The sequence below is a fragment of the Mustela putorius genome, unplaced genomic scaffold (genome assembly GCF_011764305.1).
Source record: "Mustela putorius furo isolate JIRA1106 unplaced genomic scaffold, ASM1176430v1.1 tig00000151_pilon_pilon_pilon, whole genome shotgun sequence".
NCBI classification, from domain to species: domain Eukaryota; kingdom Metazoa; phylum Chordata; class Mammalia; order Carnivora; family Mustelidae; genus Mustela; species Mustela putorius.
In genome coordinates this window covers 14,236,339-14,258,306 of record NW_025421296.1, presented here as the reverse complement: position 1 = coordinate 14,258,306, position 21,968 = coordinate 14,236,339, and the positions used below count along the sequence as shown (strand labels likewise).

Genomic DNA, 21,968 nt, shown 5'->3' with positions numbered 1-21,968 from the left:
GACAAATTAAGGGTTTCTTTATTGACTACTCTCTCAAGCTGTTGAGTTTAATATAATGAGAAAATGAGTATCAAGCAATAAAATAAACATCTTTTTAACTGGAGATATTTTTAATCTATCCCTGCAGGCTTTAAATATGTGTGTGTGTGTGTGTGTGTGTGTGTGTGTGTCATAGAATACATTTCTGAGGCACAGCAGTCATCTGTGGGAATGTTTAAAATCTAATTTCATAGAACTCCATCTGAAATAATTTATCTTACTGAAATCATACTAATCATGAAGCCCCTTTAGGCTATCTTTTTTATTTCAGCCACATATGTCTCACCATTAAGTTCTTATTTGTCATTATTCAATAGCCTCTTCACTTTAATAAAAATAACACTCCAGCTCTTAGATGGTTATGAGGAAAAACTACTTCATTTTTCCAAATGTTGTAAAGATTATAATTACTATGTTAAGTGCAATGAACTAAAAATATGGTATTCTTCTCATTCTTTACTACATAGCAATATTGTAAAATTCCATTCTGCCCCCTTCCATGTTTTTTTAAACATAATTGTCTTTGTCCATAGGCAAAATAAATAAAACAAAAACATTGAAAATCTAAATTTCACAATATTCCCAAAGCCAAAGGCACTTTTGAGCTTGTTTTTCTGATCGATAAAGGAGTAAGTATGTTTACATATATAGACAGGATACACACAGTTATGGGAGAGACCAAAGGAGCTGCAAAATAAAAGCACCAGCTAGTGCAGACGTACTTGTGTCTGTGACGCCAGCACAAACAATGGGAATAAGTAGAGCGAAGTCAATGACTGCACTGTCTGTGCCCTGCTTTCTACTTTAAAAAGATGTGGGGCAGTTTACTGGGTGCCTCAGTCAGCTATGTGGCTGACCTTGGCTCAAGTCATGATCTCGGAGTTCTGGGTTCGAGCCCCAAGTAGGGCTCTACACACAGCAAGTAGTCTACTCATCCCTCTGCCTTTCCTTTTGCCCCCTCCCTCCACCCCCACTTATGCTCTCTCTCTCCAATAAATAAAATCTTTTAAAAAATAATTAAAAGTAAAAGGATGGGGTTTTTTATCATTTTTTGTAGGTTTCTCATTTTTTCATTGTTGTTTTTACATGAAACTATTTTAATGTATCAGAATATGTTGTTCAATTCTAAACAGCAAGCACCTGTATGGCTTAGCCAGTAGAGCACCAGACTCTTGATTGCAGTGTCATGAGTTCTACCCCTACACTGATGTAGAGATTACTTAAATATTCTAAATAGAGTATCCAGGTAACCCCTATATTCTCCTAACTCCATGACACATTTCTTTGCTTTTTTTTATTTAAGACAGCACTACCGGGATGCCTAGATGGTTCAGTGGGTTAAGCCTCTGCCTTCAGCTCAGGTCATGATCCCAGGGTCCTAGGATCAAGTCCCACATCAGGCTCTCTGCTCGGCAGGGAGCCTGCTTCCACTCTCTCTCTGCCTGTCTCTCTGCCTAGTTGTGATCTACTTGTGATCTCTCTGTCAAATAAATAAATTTAAAATAAAAATCTTTAAGACAGCACTACCATATGTTCAAACTTCAAAAAGATAGGAATTTTCTCAGGACACTGGTTAGCTGTCTAGAAAATACATATTTATACATATATACATATATAGTAATCATATCTCAATAGTGTAACCTCTGCTACAAACATGTTCAAAGAAAAACAGATTTTCATATTTCAGTTTTAATAAAATTCATATTTCAAATTAGTGCAATTAAAGAAAAATTCTGAATAAATATATTTAAATATTATTTTAAAAGAGTTACAAAAGTGGACTTCAAACATGATTATTCAACAAACCGTTACTCAAATCATATACCAAAATCATTTCTCACTCATCTCAACACTCTCAGACACAATTTACATAGTTAAATATTTAATCCATACCTATATGGAACATAAACCATGTAAGAAAATAAAATATATCTACCAAAAATAAAAGAATAGCACACTTTTGATATTCTATATACATTGTGTGATTTAAACTTTATTTTTTAAAAATTTCAAATTACTCTATACATGAAAATAAACCAAGAAAGACTGAACTATATGAAAGGACACAAACAAACAGTTGTTTCTGAGAAGTCTCTTATTTTATTCATATTAACATGCCATAAAAATAGATGCTTCATCTCTTTGTACAGTTAGTATGATTCCAGGCACTTTTTTCTTCAAATCAAATTTACATTCTTAAGAAATGCCTGTCAGGGGGAAAAAGAAAACTATTATTTATATTCTGATTCTTAATGTACTTAAAAGTATGCATAGTTTTAATATAGTTATATTTTATTTTATTTTGCTGAAGGAATCTGTGGGCTCAATTTATAATTTAATTCTGAGAATATAAGCTAATGAGTGTGGAGGGGTAGAGGGGTCAATCAGTACTTTTAGATACTTTAAATTATGACTCCCCCATTAAAGTTTTATGATATCTAAATAAACCAAAAATGAACTTGGCATAACCTAAGTAACATAAATATTCTTAAAATCTGTTAATCTCTAATACTGTATTTCTAATACCTTGTTAAATAAATAATTAGAAACAGATATTACGATAGAAATATGTCTTTCTCTGCAATTTCTAAGGGGCATATTTTTCAGCTCTGTCTTCTATGAATCTAGTTCTACGAGAATGTAAGTTTATATGCAGTATTTGGAATTATAGTACAGCATTCATTTTTTGAGAATTTTCATGGTTATTTTGTTGGTTTTTTGACTTTATGCAAATTCACTCATTCACATAAAATATATTAAAACAAAGAAAGATAAATGTGTCTTGATTTAGATCACTTCAATAGCCTAATGAATTTTCTTTATTTATTCATGGTTTATATTATTCAAAAGGTTTGAGATAGATTGAGAGTTATTATTCAAATATCTTGCCTCTGAACATTAAAATGATCTTCTCTTAATCTAAAAAAAAGAAAAGAAAAGAAAGAAAGAAAGAAAAAATTGGGGAAAGCCTGGGTGGTGCAGTTGGTTAAGCATCCAAACTTTTGGTTTCAGATCAGGTCATGACCTAAGGGTTGTAAGATCCAGCCCCAAATCAGGCTCCACACTCAATGCAGAATCTGTTTCAGACTCTCTCTCCCTCTCTTTCTTCCCCTTTCTGCTGCACTCTCTCTCTAAAATAAATAAACCTTTTTAAAAAGGGAGAGAGAGAGAACTTTTAAAATTCTGAAACTGTGAATATGCAGAATTAAGAGTATCAATTATTATTATTTATTTACAATTGCTTTTTAAATAAGAATAGAAATAGACAACAAGTCAAGATTGTCTTATTAATTGGCACAATGAAACTGTGAGATGAGTTAAGTAAATCCCCATGCAGTTACTTGGGTAGATCAAGTTTCATGGGCTAAATCAAGAGATTCAGAGATAATTCTATATACACATTCCATGACTTCCATTTCTATGTCACAAACTGTGAAAACCTGTTTTTTTTTAATTTTTTATTTTTTATAAACATATATTTTTATCCCCAGGGATACAGGTCTGTGAATCACCAGGTTTACACACTTCACAGCACTCACCAAAGCACATACCCTCCCCAATGTCCATAATCCCACCCCCCCTTCTCCTAAACCCCCTCCCCCCAGCAACCCTCAGTTTGTTTTGTGAGATTAAGAGTCACTTATGGTTTGTCTCCCTCCCAATCCCATCTTGTTTCATTTATTCTTCTCGTACCCACTTAAGCCCCCATGTTGCATCACTACTTCCTCATATCAGGGAGATCATATGATAGTATTTACCCTAAAGATACAAATGTAGTGATCCAAAGGGGCATGTGCACCCGAATGTTTATAGCAGCAATGTCCACAATAGCCAAACTATGGAAAGAACCTAGATGTCCATCAACAGATGAAAACCTGTTTCTTTAAAGAGACTTTTCCGTGGTGCTGAAATACTGACCCAAAAGTGTGTTGGCTTTGTTCTGTCCCGGGAAAGAACTACTGAGTAGAAAAATCTCTAGTGGGAAAAAAGATCCTTCAGTTTCTTGTATAGAGTCTACTTTTGTAAATAAATGTTATATTTTTTTTAGGTTATCCAAATACTTTATTGTCCTAGGGCTCCTAGGGTAATTTAGTCAGAATGAAAATTCTGACTTACTATTTCACTCTGGCAAAGTATAAGCTAGAGCAGATGATTACATATTCATCATATTTTTGATCCCTTGCTTTTTCCTTTACTCTTCCAATACCTTATTTCTTTTTGTTATGTACCCTACATAAACCAAAATTTTAGATCCCAGTGCTACTTTTATTATATCTTTTGACCAGTTAAGAAAAGGTAGAGCTTTATATAGCTTTGTACATCTAATGTCTATTTGCATAAGGCTTCTGCACAATATTAATATAACCCCAATAGATGAAATATTTTTAAAAATCACTCAAGACTGGTAAGGCTGCCAAAAAGTTGTTTATTTTACTTAATTTAATCACCATTGAGGGCATTTTTAATTAATTCAATAAAGCAGTCTGAGCATTTAAACAAAGCTTTAATACTAAGTGAAAAATCCACAGATTAAGTTCATTAGGTGTTGCTACAATCAGCTGCCTGGCTTTCTAAATTGTTTAAAATTTCTTCAGAAAGCTAGCTGATTAAACAGAATAAGAAAAATAAATAAATACATACTCATAGGGAAAGTCTTCTAGGTCTGTGAGCACAAGGGACTCACTGCTAATCTTGTTAGCAATCTAGCACATCTCTTGTAATCTACAAAAAACATTTAAGGGAAAATTATGCATACAGTTATTATAAATGTGGGAAAACCATATTATTATTATCACTAATTGAGAATGAGAGCTAAGATTTAATAAGCACCCAACACAACAAATGCTTAACCTGGGTTTTCTCATTAATTCTCATAACACAATTAGGTAGATGTTACTGTTCCCTCACTTTAAAGACAGAGATGAAAAACCAGCATCCAAATGTCAAGAATCTCATAACTACTGAGTAGTTTGAGTTCAAAGAGTAAGCTTTCTTCACTATGCTGTGCTACAACTTAGTTTGCTTTGATTCCAGTGTGATTAATTTCCCTTAGTCATTGAACACAAGCAGTTTTTGAAAAAAATTATAACAATTCTGATTCAACTTCCTGAGTAAAATTAAACATACTTCAAATGACCAATCTAGTTAAAAAGAAACAAAATGCTTAAAATCCGTGCACCTTAAAAGGGAAGTTGAGGTTTAGAAAGGAATTTAAAAACAGCCAACTGAGTTACCACACATGATCCCAATTTGGGCAGTTTCAATAATAACATTTAAATATTACATTTGAAATTACTAACTTTGGTGACTTAAGTGTCCAAAAGAATTCATTAGAGCCACATTTAAAACACTATGCTATAATTACTCAGAACAATCGGTCACTCATTGTATAAATGATATGAAACTATTTACTTTAAAATAACTGAAGAGGAAATTTTGACTTATTCTTCATGGTCATCTTATTTTCTTTCTCATTTATATGAAGAGCACTTCATGCCAAGGAATTTGAAAAATGAAAAAAGGCATAAATCCTGACAAACATTTCAGTCCTTAAGGAAATCTGGCTATTTTCAGATTTGGATATAGTCCCAATTACAATTCAGTTTCATTCTTTGCACTCTCAACAGCACACACAAGCCTTCATTTAAGTACTGTCAATGTTATAAATAACATCTCATACATTGTTTAGTCTATCCCCAGACGCAGACAGTTGAAGTTTAAAATTGCATGCATTTATTGTTGCATAAAGATTTTATTTTAATGGGAAAAAAAAAGGAAACCTATCCAAACTACTTACAAGCTGGTGTTGAACAATCCCTAGTGTTGTGATAGAGTCGATGGAAATGTTTGCTACATTCAGCTGAAAATGTGACTGGCCCTATTAGGAAAAGAACGTTTATGATAAACATCGGCATGTTTTCCAAACAAATTTGCTAGTACTTGATGGCTGGAAATAATACAACTGTAACTTAGCATCCTTCCATGCCCTTAAAAGAACTTGTCTGAGAATACTTCTCCTTACCCTAGCTCTGTGGGAGGTAGTAAATTGTAATCTGTGAAAAAGCTCTGAATTCATTACCAATTCTCACCATTTCACATATTGGAAACTTCAGTTTCTGAAGAACTCTTTAGAATAATTAAGAGGGGAAAAGCTCTAGATAGAAAAAGAAATTGTACAAACCAAATCAAGTAGATGTGAAGAATAAAAAATAAATATCCTCGTTCCCACTTTCTGTTCTTCAGGGTTTTTTTTTAATATAACAGGAATTAGTGCTTATATACAGAGACATTAATTCCATTTTCTAATTAATTTGTGTCTTGTTAGTGTCAAGGACTGTAGTAAAGTGAGCAGGGACTTGAGGCTTCCCTTATTTATTGCCACAAACCCAGAGAATTCCCACCAAAACTTATCCCTACATCTGTAATCTGATGTTTTGGAAGTGGTAGAAGGGCTCACAGTGCTGTGAACAGAGTGACTAGAAACGCTAAACACTGGGAAATTCCTTACACTTGCTAGAGTGGGTCTTGGTTTAAGCTCACAACCATCATTCTCAGATTAATTAAATATGGCCACTGGTTTCTTTAAGTGGGAAAACCATAATTTTCCCAGTTTATAGGCCTGAGATGTAAAACAGCGAAAGACAGCTGGGATGGTTAGGAGCAGTCAGGCAATAGCAATGGTGAAGGTGGTCGTGCTTGATTCACAATAATTTAATGAATTACTAGAACTTGAGGCATAATGTGATTCCCAATGATAAGCAAAGTCGATAAAAAGAAAGAGAATGTCATAAGACAGTATTTCATCTGTGCTTAGAACATGGCATATGGGGACGCCTGGGTGGTACAATCAGTTAAGTGTCTGACTCTTGGTTTCAGCTCAGGTAGAAATCTCAGGGTCATGAGATAGAGCCCCTGTCAAGCTCGGACCTCACTGCAGAGTCTACTAGTCTACTTAAGACTTTCTTTCCCTTTTCCTCCCCACCCCAGGCTTGTGTTCTCATTCTCTCTCTCTCTCTCTCAAATAAATAAATAACCTTAAAAAAAAAAAAAGACATGGCATATGAAAGAAAGTCTGTCTTTTTCCCATTCAAAAAAAAAAAAAAAACTTCTGTTGCCCCCATTGCCTAAGAAGCATGACCTAAATTCCTTAGGATATAAATCGTTTAGAATTCTTCACAGTATGACTCCAACCTACCTTTTGAGGCATACTTTTGTCCAGTGGCCACACACACCCTTACCTAAACTTACCCCACAGTGTATCCACACCATCTACCTGTCCTGCCTCCAAGCTACCATGTTCTCAAAGAATTTCTTCTCATCCAGGAAAATGTTATTCTCCTTTAGAGCCCAACTTAAATGGGCACCCTACAAGCTTTTCCTGGTAGTTTTTGGCAAAATTATTCACTTTCCGTGCATCCCTAAAATATATATATATACATTTCTATTATTTACCAAGATCTGGTTGATATTATTATTAGTGCAATTTAATAGCATTTGTCCACTTTCCTAACTGGACTGTTGAGCTTCTTACAGACATTTATCTTCATATCCCTAATGCCTAACAGTAATTTGTATACAAGCTTTTTATTTAATTGTATCACTGATAGATTTTGTGCTTACCTGTGAAATGTTTTATGAATTTGTCTTTTAAATTCAAATCTCTTGGGAATATTTCTGAAAAGAAAAAAAATTACAATTTCTTAGATGCATTTCCACCATTAAAAATATCCTTATAAATAGTCTATAATGACAACCACCTAACACATGAACTCATGGAAGTTCATGCAGCTCATTCCAAATCTGTATCTCTGGCTCTGACCATTCCCTGGAGCTTCAGACCTCACCCAGAGCTCTACCACTCTAACTGGGAAACTTACAGACCTCTCAAAAGTGCATAGCCAGAACTGAACACCTGATTTCCCTAAGACCCCAGACCTGTTCCCTGCCCCCCACCCGCCATGTTCCCTGTCTCATACAAGGCATCACTCCTTACTCTTTGCTCAACCCAGATATCAAGAAAGTATGCCTGACTTTCCTCTTTCCTTCTCTACTATATACACACCATTACTTAATTTTATATATTCCAATGCCAGAAATTACCCAAGACCCATACACTCTGCTTCTTCTCGTCCCAAGCCATCATACTTTGGTCATTATCCCTGTGCTGCAGCTCCCTGATGGGTCTTCTCATTCCTCTAACCCACTCTCCCAACAGCAGCCAGAAAAAATGAGGTGAAATAATCTCCAGTTCATGATACACTCCCACTTTAAGGGGATTTGCATTTTTTAAGATTTTATTTAGTTTTGAGAGAGAAATTGAGAGACAGCATGAGCACAAGTAGGAGGGTTAGGGGGACAGGGAGGGGTAGAGGGAGAAGCAGACTCCCAGGTGAGCAGGGACCCTGATTTGGGGTGTGATTCTAGGATCCTGGGATCAGGTGCTGAACCAAAGGCTGACACTTAACCGACTGCACCACCCAGGCACCTGGGGTTTTGCATTTTAAGTAAGTGAAAATAAAAAATCAAACTACATCTCACACTTCACTTTGTACTCCCTATAAGCAAAAAACACAATTTATAAAAAAAAAAAAACAGTTTGGAATATACACAACTCTTTAAGAGGAAAAGAAAACAGAAACAAATAAAATTTTGAACCCAATTTCATTGACAGCTACAGATTTAAACTCGCAATGTCCTTTTTATAGATTGACTCTTGTGCCTGTCAAACATCATATGAGTTTTAATAGGGGCATAATAAGTGAGTCTGAAGGACCACACTGATTTGTGTACCTCGTTGAGATAGGTAGTGTAAAATGAAGACATAGGAATTCTAACAGCCCTTTACATCCTAGAGTTAATGAGGAGTGTTTAAGAGTGCTTCCTTGCGTAGGGAGCTCCCTGCTCCTAGCAGCCCAGTTCTGAGTCCGGAGCAGCACTGTTAGGGCGACAGATGTGCAGCTGGATTCGAGCTCTCCTCCCACTGACAACAAAACAAACATCTGAACTTATGAACCATCCAAACTAATCCAGAAAAACAAAGCAATAGGAAGATATAAGTATTTCTTTATATAAATATTTTGGTGCTCTCATTAATTATATTCCAGACTGAACACAGGTCTTTCCCCAATACCTCTCTGAAACCAAGCGTGGCAAATTGGCTCCTGGGAAGTCAGTACTCCCCAATTTATCTGGCAAGGTAGCTCCTCTGCCCCTTTCTGAGCTGAGTTAGTTGAGTACAGTTGGAGTTCTATGGCTAAAACATGTTCGAAGACTATGAATAATTCTAGTTCCAAAAACATTTTCAACTATGATTTTTTAAATATTTTTAAATTTAAATTCAATTAATTAACACACAACATTAATTGGTTTCATAGGTAGAGTTCAGTAATTCATCAGTCGTATATAATACCCGGTGCTCATGACATCACATGCTCTCCTTAATGTCCATCACCCAGCTACTCCATCTCTCTACCCTCCTCCCCTCCAGCAACCCCCAGCTGATTTCCTATGATTAAGAGCCTCTTATGGTTTGTCTCCCTCTCTGGTTGTGTCTTGTTTTACTTTTTCCTTTCTTCCTCTATGATCCTCTGTTTTTTTTCTTACATTCCACATATCAGTGAGATCGTATGATAATTGTGTTTCTCTGATGAGGCCTGGCACAATGATGACACTCAGGAGGACACCCCTCTTCTACACTCCCATAGCACACTTTCTAACTTCTTCTATAAAGGCAATTTTCAGATTAGCATGATAGTGAACAATGCATGAGTCTGTCTCCACCACAATATTGTGGCTTCTTGAGGAAAGGTACAATGTCTCGTTCATCTGCAGGGTGTACAACACTGCTTTGCAGATGGGTCATCTGGCAAATGTTTAAGGAATTAAAAGCTGAGAGTATAATCCTTCAAGTAGCTTGTTACCTTTCAAATGAAAACAATCATGGTCTTGCTTGAGCTCAGTATAGGCCACCAAGAAAACCACACTTTAAATACACTTGAATTTTCATTTCAAAGTACAAACACAATTTAGGAACATAAAGCAGACTGACTTAAATGAAACAGAAAAGTGATATTTAAGTTGACACTTAAAGTGATAAGCAAGAGATATCTAGGTAAGAGATGGAAACATCACCTTAGGCCCCCCCCAAAAAAAAAGAAAAAGAAAAGAGAAGGGAAGGGAAGGGCAGAAAGAAAAAGAAGGAAGGAATGGAAGGAGGGAGGGAGGAAGAAAGAAATCTCTGAGGAGGAAAGGATGACACTGTGTTTCAGGTATTTAAGAACTGTCCAGGATGGCTAAAAGAGGAAGAAGGTGAGGGAGAGAAAAGTCAGCTGAAGCAACAGACAAAGGCTTCGGAGTGGCTCAGTTGGTTGAGGATCTTCCTTGGGCTCAAGTCATGATTCCAGGGTCCTGGGATCAAGTCCTGCACTGGGCTCCTTGCTCAGCAGGGAGCCTACTCCTCCCTCTCCCTCTGTCACTCCTCCCTGACTCATGCCTGTGCTCTCTCTCTCTCTCTCTCTCTCTCATACATACACACACGTAAGCAGCAGACATAGATGCCCTTATAGTCCTTTATAAACTTTGTCCTTAATTCTACGAGTGATGAGAAGTCAAAGATTAGGCAAGGGGATGACATAGTCAAGATTCACTCTTAAAAGATCATAATGCCCAGTATGGAGGAACAAGATACACACACATAAGTCAAAAGGTTTAGAGATAAGCTATTGTATTTCCAATGAACAGCACTAGTGTCAGGTGTCAAATTCTGCCCTATGCCTATTTTCGCATATAAAGCTTTATTGGAACACAGCCATACTAATTTGGTCACATGTGGTCTATGCCTGCTTTCGTGTTATAATGCAAAATTGAGTGCTTTCTGCAGAGATCAGAGAGTCCACAAAACCAAAATATTTACTATCTGGCCATTTCTAGAAAAAGTTTGCCAATGCCTGCTTGGTAGCACACTCCTATTTGTATTAAAACTGTAATGGTGACTGCAGAAAGGCAAGAAGTAAGATTCTGGGGGTAGGAGAAAAGAGGTATTTTTCAATACATATTTATTATTAATTTTAACTTTGAACATAAATCTGTATTACTTTTTCAATTAAAAAAAAAAAAAAACCTAGTTGATTTTGGGGCACCTGGGTGGCTCAGTGGGTTAGGCCTCTGCCTTCAGCTCAGGTCATAATCTCAGGGTCCTGGGATCAAGACCTGCATTGGGAGGGGGTCTCTGCTCAGCAGGGAGCCTGCTTCCCCCCACCCCCCCGCCAGCCTCTCTGCCTGCTTGTGATCTCTCTCTCTCTGTCGAGTATATAAATCAAATCTTAAAAAAAAAAAAACTAGTTGATTGAAACTGAATTTGTATTTAATGTTAGGATGCACCTATGATAATTTTGGATCAACAAAATACTACTTGAGAAATCAAATAGAAGAGTATCACACCACAAAAGATTAGTTGATTGATATCTTATGGAAAATGGTCTTAAAAAGCAATCTTCAGGGCACCTGGGTGGCTCAGTGGGTTAAGCCACTGCCTTCGGCTCAGGTCATGATCTCAGGGTCCTGGGATCGAGTCCCGCATCAGGCTCTCTGCTCGGCAGAGAGCCTGCTTCCCTCTCACTCTCTCTACCTGCCTTTCTGCCTACTTGTGATCTTTGTCAAATAAATAAATAAAATCTTAAAAAAAAAAAGAAAGCAATCTCCATCACAGAAATATAAGTCACATATGTGATTTCAAAGTTTTTAGTAGCCACACCTTAAAAAGTAAAAAATAGGTAAAATGTATTTAATAATTTATTTTGCTTAACCCAATATTCTAAATGTTATCCTTTCAACATATATTCCCTGCTTTAAAAATATTAAGACATTTTACATTTTTTTATACTGCTTTCAAAATCTGCAGTGTATTTAACAATTATGGCACATCTCAACTTGGACAAGCCACACTGCGAATGCTTGATAGGCACATGAATTGAGTAGGCTACCATGTTGTACAGCACAAGTCTCAAATGCATGCTTCATTCTTCTGGTATCTAACAACAAGGTATAAAAGATTATATACGTGGATGGATTAAAAACAAAAGGATCTCCTCATAATGCATGACAAGTATCCCCCAAATTACTATCTCACTACTCTAATTTGTGAAAATTTCTAGTTATTATTTAACCAAAACAGCTGCCAACTGCCACTATTATCAATTTTGTTTACAATAATATTTTTATGAAGAAATTTGAAGGTTTTATTAATCTTTGATAAACCTTTTATAAATCTTTTATGAAGATTTGCATATACATGTGTGTATATAAATGCTGACAGGCTTATCTCTCATTCCTACTTCTCATGTTCAAAATGAGCAGAGATCGTGCTCTTATCTGCAGCATATACATATATGTATTTTTTGAACTATCACCCTTCGAGGGTGACTAGGTTTTTCATTCATTTATTTATTTATTTTTAAAAGATTTTATTTATTTATTTGACAGAGAGAGATCACAAGTAGGCAGAGAGGCAGGCAGAGAGAGGGGGGGAAGCAGGCTCCCTGCTGAGCAGAGAGCCCGATGTGGCTCGATCCCAAGACTCTGGGATCATGACCTGAGCCAAAAGCAGAGGCTTTAACCCACTGAGCCATCCAGGTGCCCCTATACATATATTTTTAAAGATTTTATTTATTCATTTGACAGAGATCACAAGTAGGCAGAGAGGCAGGCAGAGAGAGAGGGGGACACAGGCTTCCTGCCAAGCAGAGAGTCCCGATGCGACACGGGACTTGATCCCAGGACCCTAGCATCATGATCTGAGTCCAAGGCAGAGGCTCCTGCAGCATTTATATTAAAACTGGGACAGTACAGAGAAGATTAACAAGGATGACAAACAATTTCATGAAGTGTTTCATATTTTTATTAAGTCAGAGAGTGACAAATACTGTATGATTTCACTCATATGTGAAATTTAAAAAGCAAATTCATGAAGTGTTTCATATTTTTATTCAGTGTGACAAGTACTGTATGACTTCACTCATATGTGAAATTTAAGAAAAAACAAATGAGCAGAGAGGAAAAAAGAGAGGGAGGTAAACCAAAAAACAGACTCTTCACTATAGAGAACAAACTGATGGCTACCAGAGGGGAGGTAACCCCTCTGGTAATGAGATGGAGAGCAGGTGCTGTGATGAGCATGAGGTGGTGTATGGAAATGTTGGATCACTATATTGCATACCTGAAACTATTATTACACTGTATATTAACTAACTGGAATTTTTTTTAGAAATATATTCTTTAGTTAGCATATTGAGGAATACAAAAGGAGTATGTATATATTTTACTTTTTTGACAGTCTGACGACCTTTTTAAAATTTTTTTGCATCCTTTTTAAAATGTAAATTCAACTAATTAATATACAATGTATTATTAGTTTCAAAGGTAGAGTTCAGTGATTCATCAGTCTTATATAACACCCAGTGATCATTACATCACATGCACTCCGTCATGTCCATCACCCAGTTACCCCATCCCCCCATCCGACCCCCTCCAGTAACCCTCAGTTTGTTTCCTATGATTAAGAGTCTCTTATGGTTTGTCTCCTCCTCTGATTTCGTCTTGTTTTATTTTTTCCTCCCTTCTATGATCCACTGTTTTGCTTCTTAAATTCCACATATGAATGAGATCATATGATAATTGTCTTTCTCTGATTGACTTATTTCACTTAATACAATACCCTCTAGTTCTATAATGAGATATCATGTCACACAGGTCAGAATGTTTAAAACTAACAAGTCAGGAAAACAGATGTTGGCAAGGATGCAGAGAAAGAGGAACCTTTCTATACTGCTGGTGGGAATGCAAGCTTGTGCAGCCACTGTGGAAAACAGTATGGAGGTTCCTCAAAAAGCTAAAAATAGAACTACCCTATGAAGTAACTGGAATTTTAAAAAATGTTTAAATGACCAGAGATCATATGGAATAATAAAAAAGTCAGAAGCCAGAACAACTAGAAAACAAAATAATAGAAAACGTTTAGTGTTCAGTTTTACCTGCATATAACTTAGTATCTTACCATAAAGATAATTGCTCGGACTTGATTGATTCTTTACAAAACCACATTAATTGATCCTTTGCACCTTATTAGGTACTGAGGGGCATTCCTTCATTTTGTTTTAAGCTAGCATTTTTCGATACCTAAATTGAAACGTTTGCTATATAGTTCCTTGAATTATCACTTTCTTTATTTAGAGATGACACAACTATTGTAAATGTATAAAAACAGTTCCATTTTCAAAAATGAAAACTAACCCTATTATATCAATGTTCAGAAAATTGCTCATAGGAAATATGGGTATTTGAAAAACATGGAAATTTATTAAATATTTGAAGGGAAAAGCTGATGACAAACATATTCAAGCAAGCAATATCTTTAAAAAATACTTTTAGGTTTTTTTAAATATATAGTCATGGGGAGCCTGGATGGCTCAGTCAGTTAAGTGTCTGCCTTCAGCAGGTCATGAACACAGGGTCCCAGGACTGAGTCCGCATCAGCTCCCTGCTCAGCTAGGAGTCTGCTTCTCCCTCTCCTTCCCCTCCTCATTCTCTCTCTCATACTCACTCTTTCTCAAATAAGTAAAATCTTTTTAAAAAAAATACACTCTCATAAAGCATGTACTCTCTTCTGTTCTTCTAAAATTACATGTTCTTATAAAATTACATAAAAAGTATGTATTTGTAAATATGATTTTACATCATACCTCTTATTAGAGTTTGAGATTTTTAAATAAAGAGATTAACTCTCTTTGTATGTAACCTTTGGGGAGGCCTAATGTTATTTCAGCTGCAAATTATATCATCATCTGAGCTTTCAGCAAGTTTTCATCACTTTGCTGGTGGAGGGCCTTGCCTCAGTGCCTCAGTGTTAATGGCTGCTGATGGTCTCCATCAGATTTCAGGTACACTGTCATTGAGCAGTATCATTTTGGAAAGGAATCTTTTTTCTGAGCAGTGAGTAGATATCAACAATGGGCTTAAAATATTCAAGAAACTGTGTGTGAACAGATGTGCTCTCATCTGAGTTTTGTTTTTCCATTTCTAGAGCACAGCATAATTCACAAGGGGCCCAGGATTTTTGCAGTGGTAGAGGAGCATTCACTTCAATTTAAAGTCACCATCTGCGTTAGCCCCTAACAAGAGAGTCGACCTGTCCTTTGAAGCTTTGACTTTTCTCTAGCTATGGAAGTCTCAGATGGCATCTTCTTCCATCTTCTTCAGAAGGCTGTTTCATCTACACTAAAAATCTGTTGTTTAGTGTAGGCACCTTCACTAATGATCTGAACTAGCTCTTCTGGAGAACTTGCTTAGCTTCTATATCACTACTTGCTGCTTCACCTCACCCTTTGATATTATGCAGACAGCTTCTTTCCTTAAATCTCATGAACCCACCTCTGCTAGCTTCAGACTTTTCTTTTGCAGCTTCTTTACCTCTCTCAGCCTCCACAGAATTGAAGAGAGTTAGAGCCCTGCTCTGGATTAGGCATTGGCCTGGGGCTGTTTTGCCTGGTGTGGTTTTCTATCCATATCATTAAAACTTTCTCCAAATGAAAAATAAGGCTGTTTCGCTTTCTTACCATGCGTGTGTTCACTGCAGTGGTGCTTTCCTTCAAGAAGGTAATTTCCTTCAAGAACTCTTCCTTTGCATTATTTATTTATTTGATAGAGAGAGAGAGAGAGTGCACAAGCAGGCAGGGCTACAGGGAGAGGAAGAAATAGACTGAGCAGAGAGCCTGACATGGGGCTTGATCCCAGGACCTGGGGATCATGACCTGAGCTGAAGGCAGATTCTTAAGGAAAGGTGCCCCTTTCCTTTGCATTCACATCTTGGCTGACTGCTGCAAGAGGCCTAGCTTTTGGCTTATCTCAGCTTCTGATGTATCCTCCTCACTAAGCTTAATCATTTCTGACTTTCAATTTAAAGTGACAGAGCTGTGACTCTTCCTTTCACTTGAACACTTACAAGCCACTGTGGGGTTATTAATTGGCCTAATTCCAATATGGTTGTGTCTCAGGAAAGAGGGAGGCCTGAGGAGAGGTACTAGCAGTCTGATAAGTGGCCCCTTCCCACGGTTCTGCCCTCAAGTCACCTTTCCTTGTTCTGTGTCATTTTACTATGTGCTAGGCTTTCCCCCGTAATCCCCAGGTGCTGAGGTAAAGCTACGCTGAATGCGGTGGCCAATACAATGTTACCAGGATTGGACTCCTTCAAAACCAGTACTGTGAGATGCAAATAAATGCTAGATTTTAAAAAAGAGAGAAAGAAGGAGGAAGGGGAGAACAGAACGGGAAGAAGAGAGAAAAGAAAGAGAGAGAAAGAAGGGGTGGCGTGAGAAAGTTTGGCTAATAGGTTTACATAAAGCTCCACATACCACAAGTCTTCATAGTTCTTTATTTTTTAAAGATTTTGTTTTTATTCATTTGAGAAAGAGTGAGAGAGAGCATGAGTGGGGAGAGGGTCAGAGGGAGAAGCAGACTTCCCGTGGATCTGGGAACCCGATGTGGGACTCAATCCTGGGACTCCAGAATCACGACCTGAGCTGAAGGCAGTCGCTTAACAAACTGAATCACCCAGGCGCACCCCCACTTTTTTTTTTTTTTTTTTTAAGATTCATAGTTCTTGCATAGTGCTTCTCTAACAAGTATTGAATGGCGATGCTCCCGAGGCTGGCAGACCAAGGAAGACTTTTTTTTTTTTTTTTCACAGATCATGATTCAGACTCATGGGAAAATAAAGCTATGGTGCTGTGGGTACATGTGGGGATGAAGGGTGGACAGAGAGCTATGGAAAGAAAAGTGTGGCTAGGGTTGTGGAGACCAGTCAGGAATTGTCTCTGTCTCAAAGAAACGTCCCAGAAGATTCTGATATACCACTTTTCTCCTCCCCACTGTCCTCAATTAAAAATCTCTGGTAATTCCAAAAACTCAATTACACAAGAATCTGCCAAGAGCTTTTTGATGCCGAGGCACGGGCTATACTCAGAGATTTAGGATATCCAAGGTGAACACGATAATTACATTCTAAAACTTGCTTCGCAGTTGCTTCCGAGGTATATGGCCTCATTCGAAGATCCACTGCCCTAGAAGGCATTAAGGGCAGCAGATGTTGTGTTGTCTAAACTTGGTCATAAATGCTAAGAAATGAGCTCATGACTCAGAAATGGCACAGATTAAATCATAAGTTCTAATCAGCCTTTGAGGGCAAATAAAAAATCAATTCTTTTACTTTTAAAGTTAATTAAAAATTTTTTCCATTTCAAAATTTCAGTTCCAAAGAAAAAATGTTCTCCTAAAAGTCAATTGCATCTAATGAATTTAATAGCCTACAGGGCATTAAAAACTGAGTAATCCTCAGTTCTAACTGCAAGAGGTTTATATCCAGATAGTATAATATTACACTATACAAATATAATCTATGTATATATTTTATACATATTATATGCATAAACTAATACAAGTCACAATATGAGGAAAGTTGTAGGAGAAGAAAAATTCTGTCTTGTGTTTAAAGGGGAAAAAATCATTACTGAATGAGATAATCTAACCAATGAGGTTGACAATAATTCCAGGTAAATCCTATTTTAATAATATTTTAATTTTATTAATATGTATAAAACTATACACTTTCAAACATGATATAATGTTTTCACTACTATTTCCTGGTAGCTTATGTTGACAGAGAAATAGAGTTGTAATAAATGGCTAAACTCCAAGACATGTTACTTCCCACTTCAGTGATGTTCTTTTTTTTTTATTATTATTTTATTTATTTGTATGAAAGAGAGAAAGCACAAGCAACGGGAGCGGCCGAGGGAGACTCTGCAGAACTTGATCCCAAAACCCTGGGATCATGACCTGAGTCCGAGGCAGCCAGTTAAACGAGTGAACCACCCAGGAGCTCAATGATGTTTTCTTCAATAGCACACACAGGAGGGGAACACAGACTCTGAACCAATGACCTAGCCATCACTTTCTGTCTTCTGCATGGCAACAAAGATCCTAGAAATCGGAAAAGCTTATTTATAGCTATAAAAATGAAGTCCAAAGCAGGGGGAAAGATTATAAAGGAATTTTTTAAATCCTAGTTTTTCTTGCCAATTTTATGATTGAAAGGCAGACTCCTAGGACTGTACCATTCCAAGGAAAGAGGAGCCATCATATGTGATCCTATCAACTTCCACTCAGAATTTCCCCTTAGCAGCTAGGTGAATGATATCCTACAACAGTCACCACTCAGAAATACTGTGAAGGGCAGAAGTTCATTCATGTGAGCTCACTCTGGCTCCTCATAATGAGTGTTCTAGTGATAGCACTTCCCAAGTGCTTAGCAAAATATCACACATCACCTTTGCTTCTTGACTTTTTCTCGTATTATTGTTTTTCAGTGAAACAAACACCTTCCAGTAACTTTGCAAATAAAATATGTTAAATATTTTACTCATCTGCAAACAACAAAAACAAAAACCCACTGTACTTCCTTCTTGGTGATATGCAGAATAAGGAAAATTATTTTTATTATTCTTGTGGAAGAAATTTTACTCAGCTGATAGGTCTAGCTAAGTGAGCAGCTATAATAGTAACAGACTGGAAATAGAAGGGATTTAGGTTGTAACACAGTTATGCACACCCAAGTTCCATCAGAACTGTGGGGATGGTTGCAAAGTAAATTCAGGATTTCCATATTTTTGAACACGGAACAAAGATACCAGAAAGTAACAGAGCCAAGGAGGATAGACAGAATTCGGAGAGATGAGAGAAGCACATTCTTGGAGGCTCCAAAGTAGCAGAGGCAAAGAACCGGCTGGTATCTGTAAGGAACAGTCTGAATCTGTGTCTGAATCAGTGTGGCTGGTACAGGGTGCCCTCTGTGGTGCCCGGAGAACCACAGAAGGCAGAGGGGCAAGTCACAATAGGACTGGAACGTCCTGCATCCAAGAGAAGTTAGAGCCTTCTTAGAAAACCAGGAAACACCACTGTAAATCTGTGACTGGGGAGAAAAGATCTGTGAAATGAAATTGGTCTGAAATACTGTGTTAACATTAATATGTCTGTAGTTTGGGCCTTTCCCCCACTCTTTTTCATTCCAAAGTAACATCTCCTTCTCTGAGATGTTAAAATCAAAACCAAATGAAGACCAGCCTTGAAAATTCTCTGAGCAGGGCACTTGGGTGGCTCAGTCGGTTAAGTATCTACCTTCAGCTAAGGTCATGATCCTAGGGTCCTGGGATCGAGTCCCACATTGGCCTCTCTGCTCCTTGGGAAGCCTGCTTCTCCCTTTCCCACTCCCCTTGCTTGTGTTCCCTCTCTCACTGTGTCTCTCTCTGTCAAATAAATAAATAAAATCTTAAAAAAAAGAGAGAGAGAGAGAGAAAGAAAGAAAGGAAGAAAATTCTCTGAGCAGATCAAGTCAGTTTTGTCATACAAGCAAAGCTTCATTTAGCTTATTTTGTAAGGCTAACTTGACCTGGGTCATCTCTTGCTTATGCCTCTAAAACTCATAAGCAAAACTTAAACTGTTTGCCAATGTCAGTATCAGGTAACTACCAACCAATTCCCAAGCACTTAATTGTAATACTATAATCAATCACTGTGAAGAATAAATGGTCACTGCTTTCTCACTATATAGGCTGCTTTATAACAACAAAGCGCCTGGCATGCAAACTCTTTTTGGTGCATCCCCAATAAACTTTTACTAATTACTATTTTGGCCATTCTTTGGTTTTACTTTAGCTATTTCTGAACTCTTAACAGAGATAAATATTTAGGCTCACAATAATTTCAAGTCCATATACATGAAGGATGTGACACCACTGCTGTAGTCACCCCCAGAGCCTCCCCTCCCCTCCTGAGAACTCTGGGCTTGCTAGTCACCCTGGAAATCTCTGCCCTGGCCCAGCACCAGAAGCTCAACAACCCACCTCAGCTTCTGAGGCCCTGGCCAACACCTCCCTCTGCTTCCTCTCTGGCTTTACCTGTGCACAGCCTTTCTCCCTCCACACCCAGAATGTGACAGAGCACAGACATCTGGCTGCCTGCTTCAGTAGGTGGTCTCAGCCTGGCATGTAATAGGCACTCAGTGAAAGTTTGTGGAGGAAATAAATATGTATTTCTATCACAACCACTAGGGAAGAAAAATGATACTAAGTAATCCCTCTTTGCTTTATTAAAAGTGAAATGTGAGGCAAGAGAGTTATGAGGTGACAGCAAGGCAGCCAACTGGGCTGGTCCCCAGGCAAGCAGATGGCCCCAAAGAGGGTCACTTCTGCTCCAAGCCTAGCCCGTGGCTCTACCTGGCTCTGTATGGCACAAGCTCTAAACAGAGACAGGTGTTCAAAGCTTCTCTATTCCTTGCTTACTACCTTTCTTCCTGCCCTGGTACCCTGCACTCTTGACTGCCCCCTCTGACCTCATTGTGCCCTATGATTTTCGCATTTCCCAATCATACTGGACTTCTCTACCTTGGGGCATCTCAGGACCCCTATATTGGCTATTTTTTTTCTCCCTCATTTTTCCCTCCTCCCCTCCTTCAGCATCTAAGTAGCCAGGGACCTGAGTGCCCAGAGCTGATTTAGGAGCCCAACCTAGGGAAGGTCTGTGTGAACAAGAGCCAACTCAGCCCGCTCAAAATTAGCGGTTCTTTAACCATCCCCTGAGGCCAACTTGAAGGGGAAAGCAAAGGGGGCATTCCTGAGTCTGTTCAGGCTGTGTCTGTGTGCTCAGGCAATGCTCACTGAATGCTCAAAACCCAGGAAGACCCAGAATGAGGCACTGTCAGATACAGAACCTGTGCACTCTGCCTGGACCAGCTGGGGTTGAGCCCCATGGGTTTCAGCTGCTCCACCAGCCTCCTGAAACGGGCTTCTTCACCAAGGAAGGGACACAACACTCCAGTTCCTTTGCGAGACGGGGTTTTTTGCTACTTAAATCTCAACAGTGCTAAATCTAATAAACTCATTACCTCTTTTCCTGAAAACCGGTTATCTTTAGAGATGGTCTGTTCTCTGCTCTGCTTAATTCCGCCTTCTTAAATCCCTGCATCAGAGCAAAGGACTGCTTACCGGCGCTCCGTGAGGCGCTGGGTGCCCGGCCGGCTCTGGCCGCGGGGAGGAAAAGCCACGACTTGGGTTCTTGCTCCGCGGCATATGCTCCCCTGCCACTCCGGGGCCTCCCGTGGGCCCCGGGCAGGGGCAAAACCAGAACGAGCAGGAGAAGCGTGGACAGTGGGGCTCCTGGCTTAGCTGGCCGCATGTCTGGGCGCGGAGGACCCGAAAGGAAGCTCCCAGGGGCGGGTCTCGAGGCAGGTGCGTGTGCGCTGACTGGGAATTCCGCGACCCGGCGGTGGGGCGGTGTCCCGGCGGCGTCCGGCTGGAACAGAATCGGTACTTAGCGGGCGCTGCTGATACCTGCGCGCCTCGGTGTCTCTGGGCGAGGACGCGGGGCGGAGCGGCGTCTGGGGACTTCAGAGGTGTCCCAGGACACAAAGCGAGTGCGAGCACAAGGGACTTCCCGGCACACCCGATCCTCGGACTGTGTCCTCGGGGCTCCCTACAGAATGGCTCTACGGGCCGGGACACCGGATCTTGATTCAGATTCTGAGGGTAAACAGAACCCACAACTTCTAGGTCGGGACGATGGAAAGCAGAGCATGGACTTGGGCCGCAGTGTGCTGAGACTGCTATTCCAGGGGCGGAAAGGTACTGAACTCACTTTCTTCACCTTGAATCCAGCTGCGCCTGGAGGTGCTGGCTGGAGCGACCAAACCGGGTGCAGGAGGACCATCCTGCTGCGAGCGCGGCTTTGCCCCGGCGCGAGATTGCCTTCTCCTCGTTGCAGGGGCGGAGCTGAGGACCCAGGAGGCTGGCCCCGCAGAACACCCACGCCTAGCTCTCCTAGCTCTC

At 38.9% G+C, this 21,968-nt stretch overlaps 1 protein-coding gene and 1 pseudogene across 2 annotated transcripts; one reads left to right on the top strand and one right to left on the bottom strand.

Annotated features, from left to right (window-relative positions):
- Positions 1 to 2,116: 2,116 nt before the first annotated feature.
- ALKAL1 (ALK and LTK ligand 1) lies at positions 2,117 to 21,861 on the bottom strand. 2 transcript variants are annotated; one of them, XM_004777521.2, is made up of 5 exons: positions 21,129 to 21,861; positions 7,660 to 7,713; positions 5,837 to 5,917; positions 4,681 to 4,761; positions 2,117 to 2,246 (listed from the first exon to the last, which is right to left on the bottom strand). In XM_004777521.2, the coding sequence occupies exons 1-4, from the start codon at positions 21,316 to 21,318 to the stop codon at positions 4,697 to 4,699; spliced, it is 390 nt and encodes a 129-aa protein (XP_004777578.1). In that variant the 5' UTR covers positions 21,319 to 21,861; the 3' UTR covers positions 2,117 to 2,246; positions 4,681 to 4,696. The 2 variants fall into 2 exon arrangements, with proteins under 2 accessions (XP_004777578.1, XP_044931746.1); XM_045075811.1 differs by lacking the exons at positions 2,117 to 2,246; positions 4,681 to 4,761 and having other exon boundaries at positions 5,844 to 5,917; positions 21,029 to 21,861.
- LOC123390918 lies at positions 12,846 to 12,935 on the top strand (annotated as a pseudogene).
- Positions 21,862 to 21,968: the final 107 nt, after the last annotated feature.

What these genes read in the sequence shown, in the direction of transcription:
- ALKAL1 (XM_004777521.2), bottom strand. Translation starts at nt 21,318, where the DNA reads ATGCGGCCAGCTAAGCCAGGAGCCCCACTGTCCACGCTTCTCCTGCTC. An exon ending in CAGCGCCTCACGGAGCGCCG is followed by an intron (nt 7,714 to 21,128) that starts GTAAGCAGTCCT and finishes TTTTCTTTTCAG; the next exon opens with AAATATTCCCAAGAGATTTG. An exon ending in ATTCATAAAACATTTCACAG is followed by an intron (nt 5,918 to 7,659) that starts GTAAGCACAAAA and finishes TTTTCCTAATAG; the next exon opens with GGCCAGTCACATTTTCAGCT.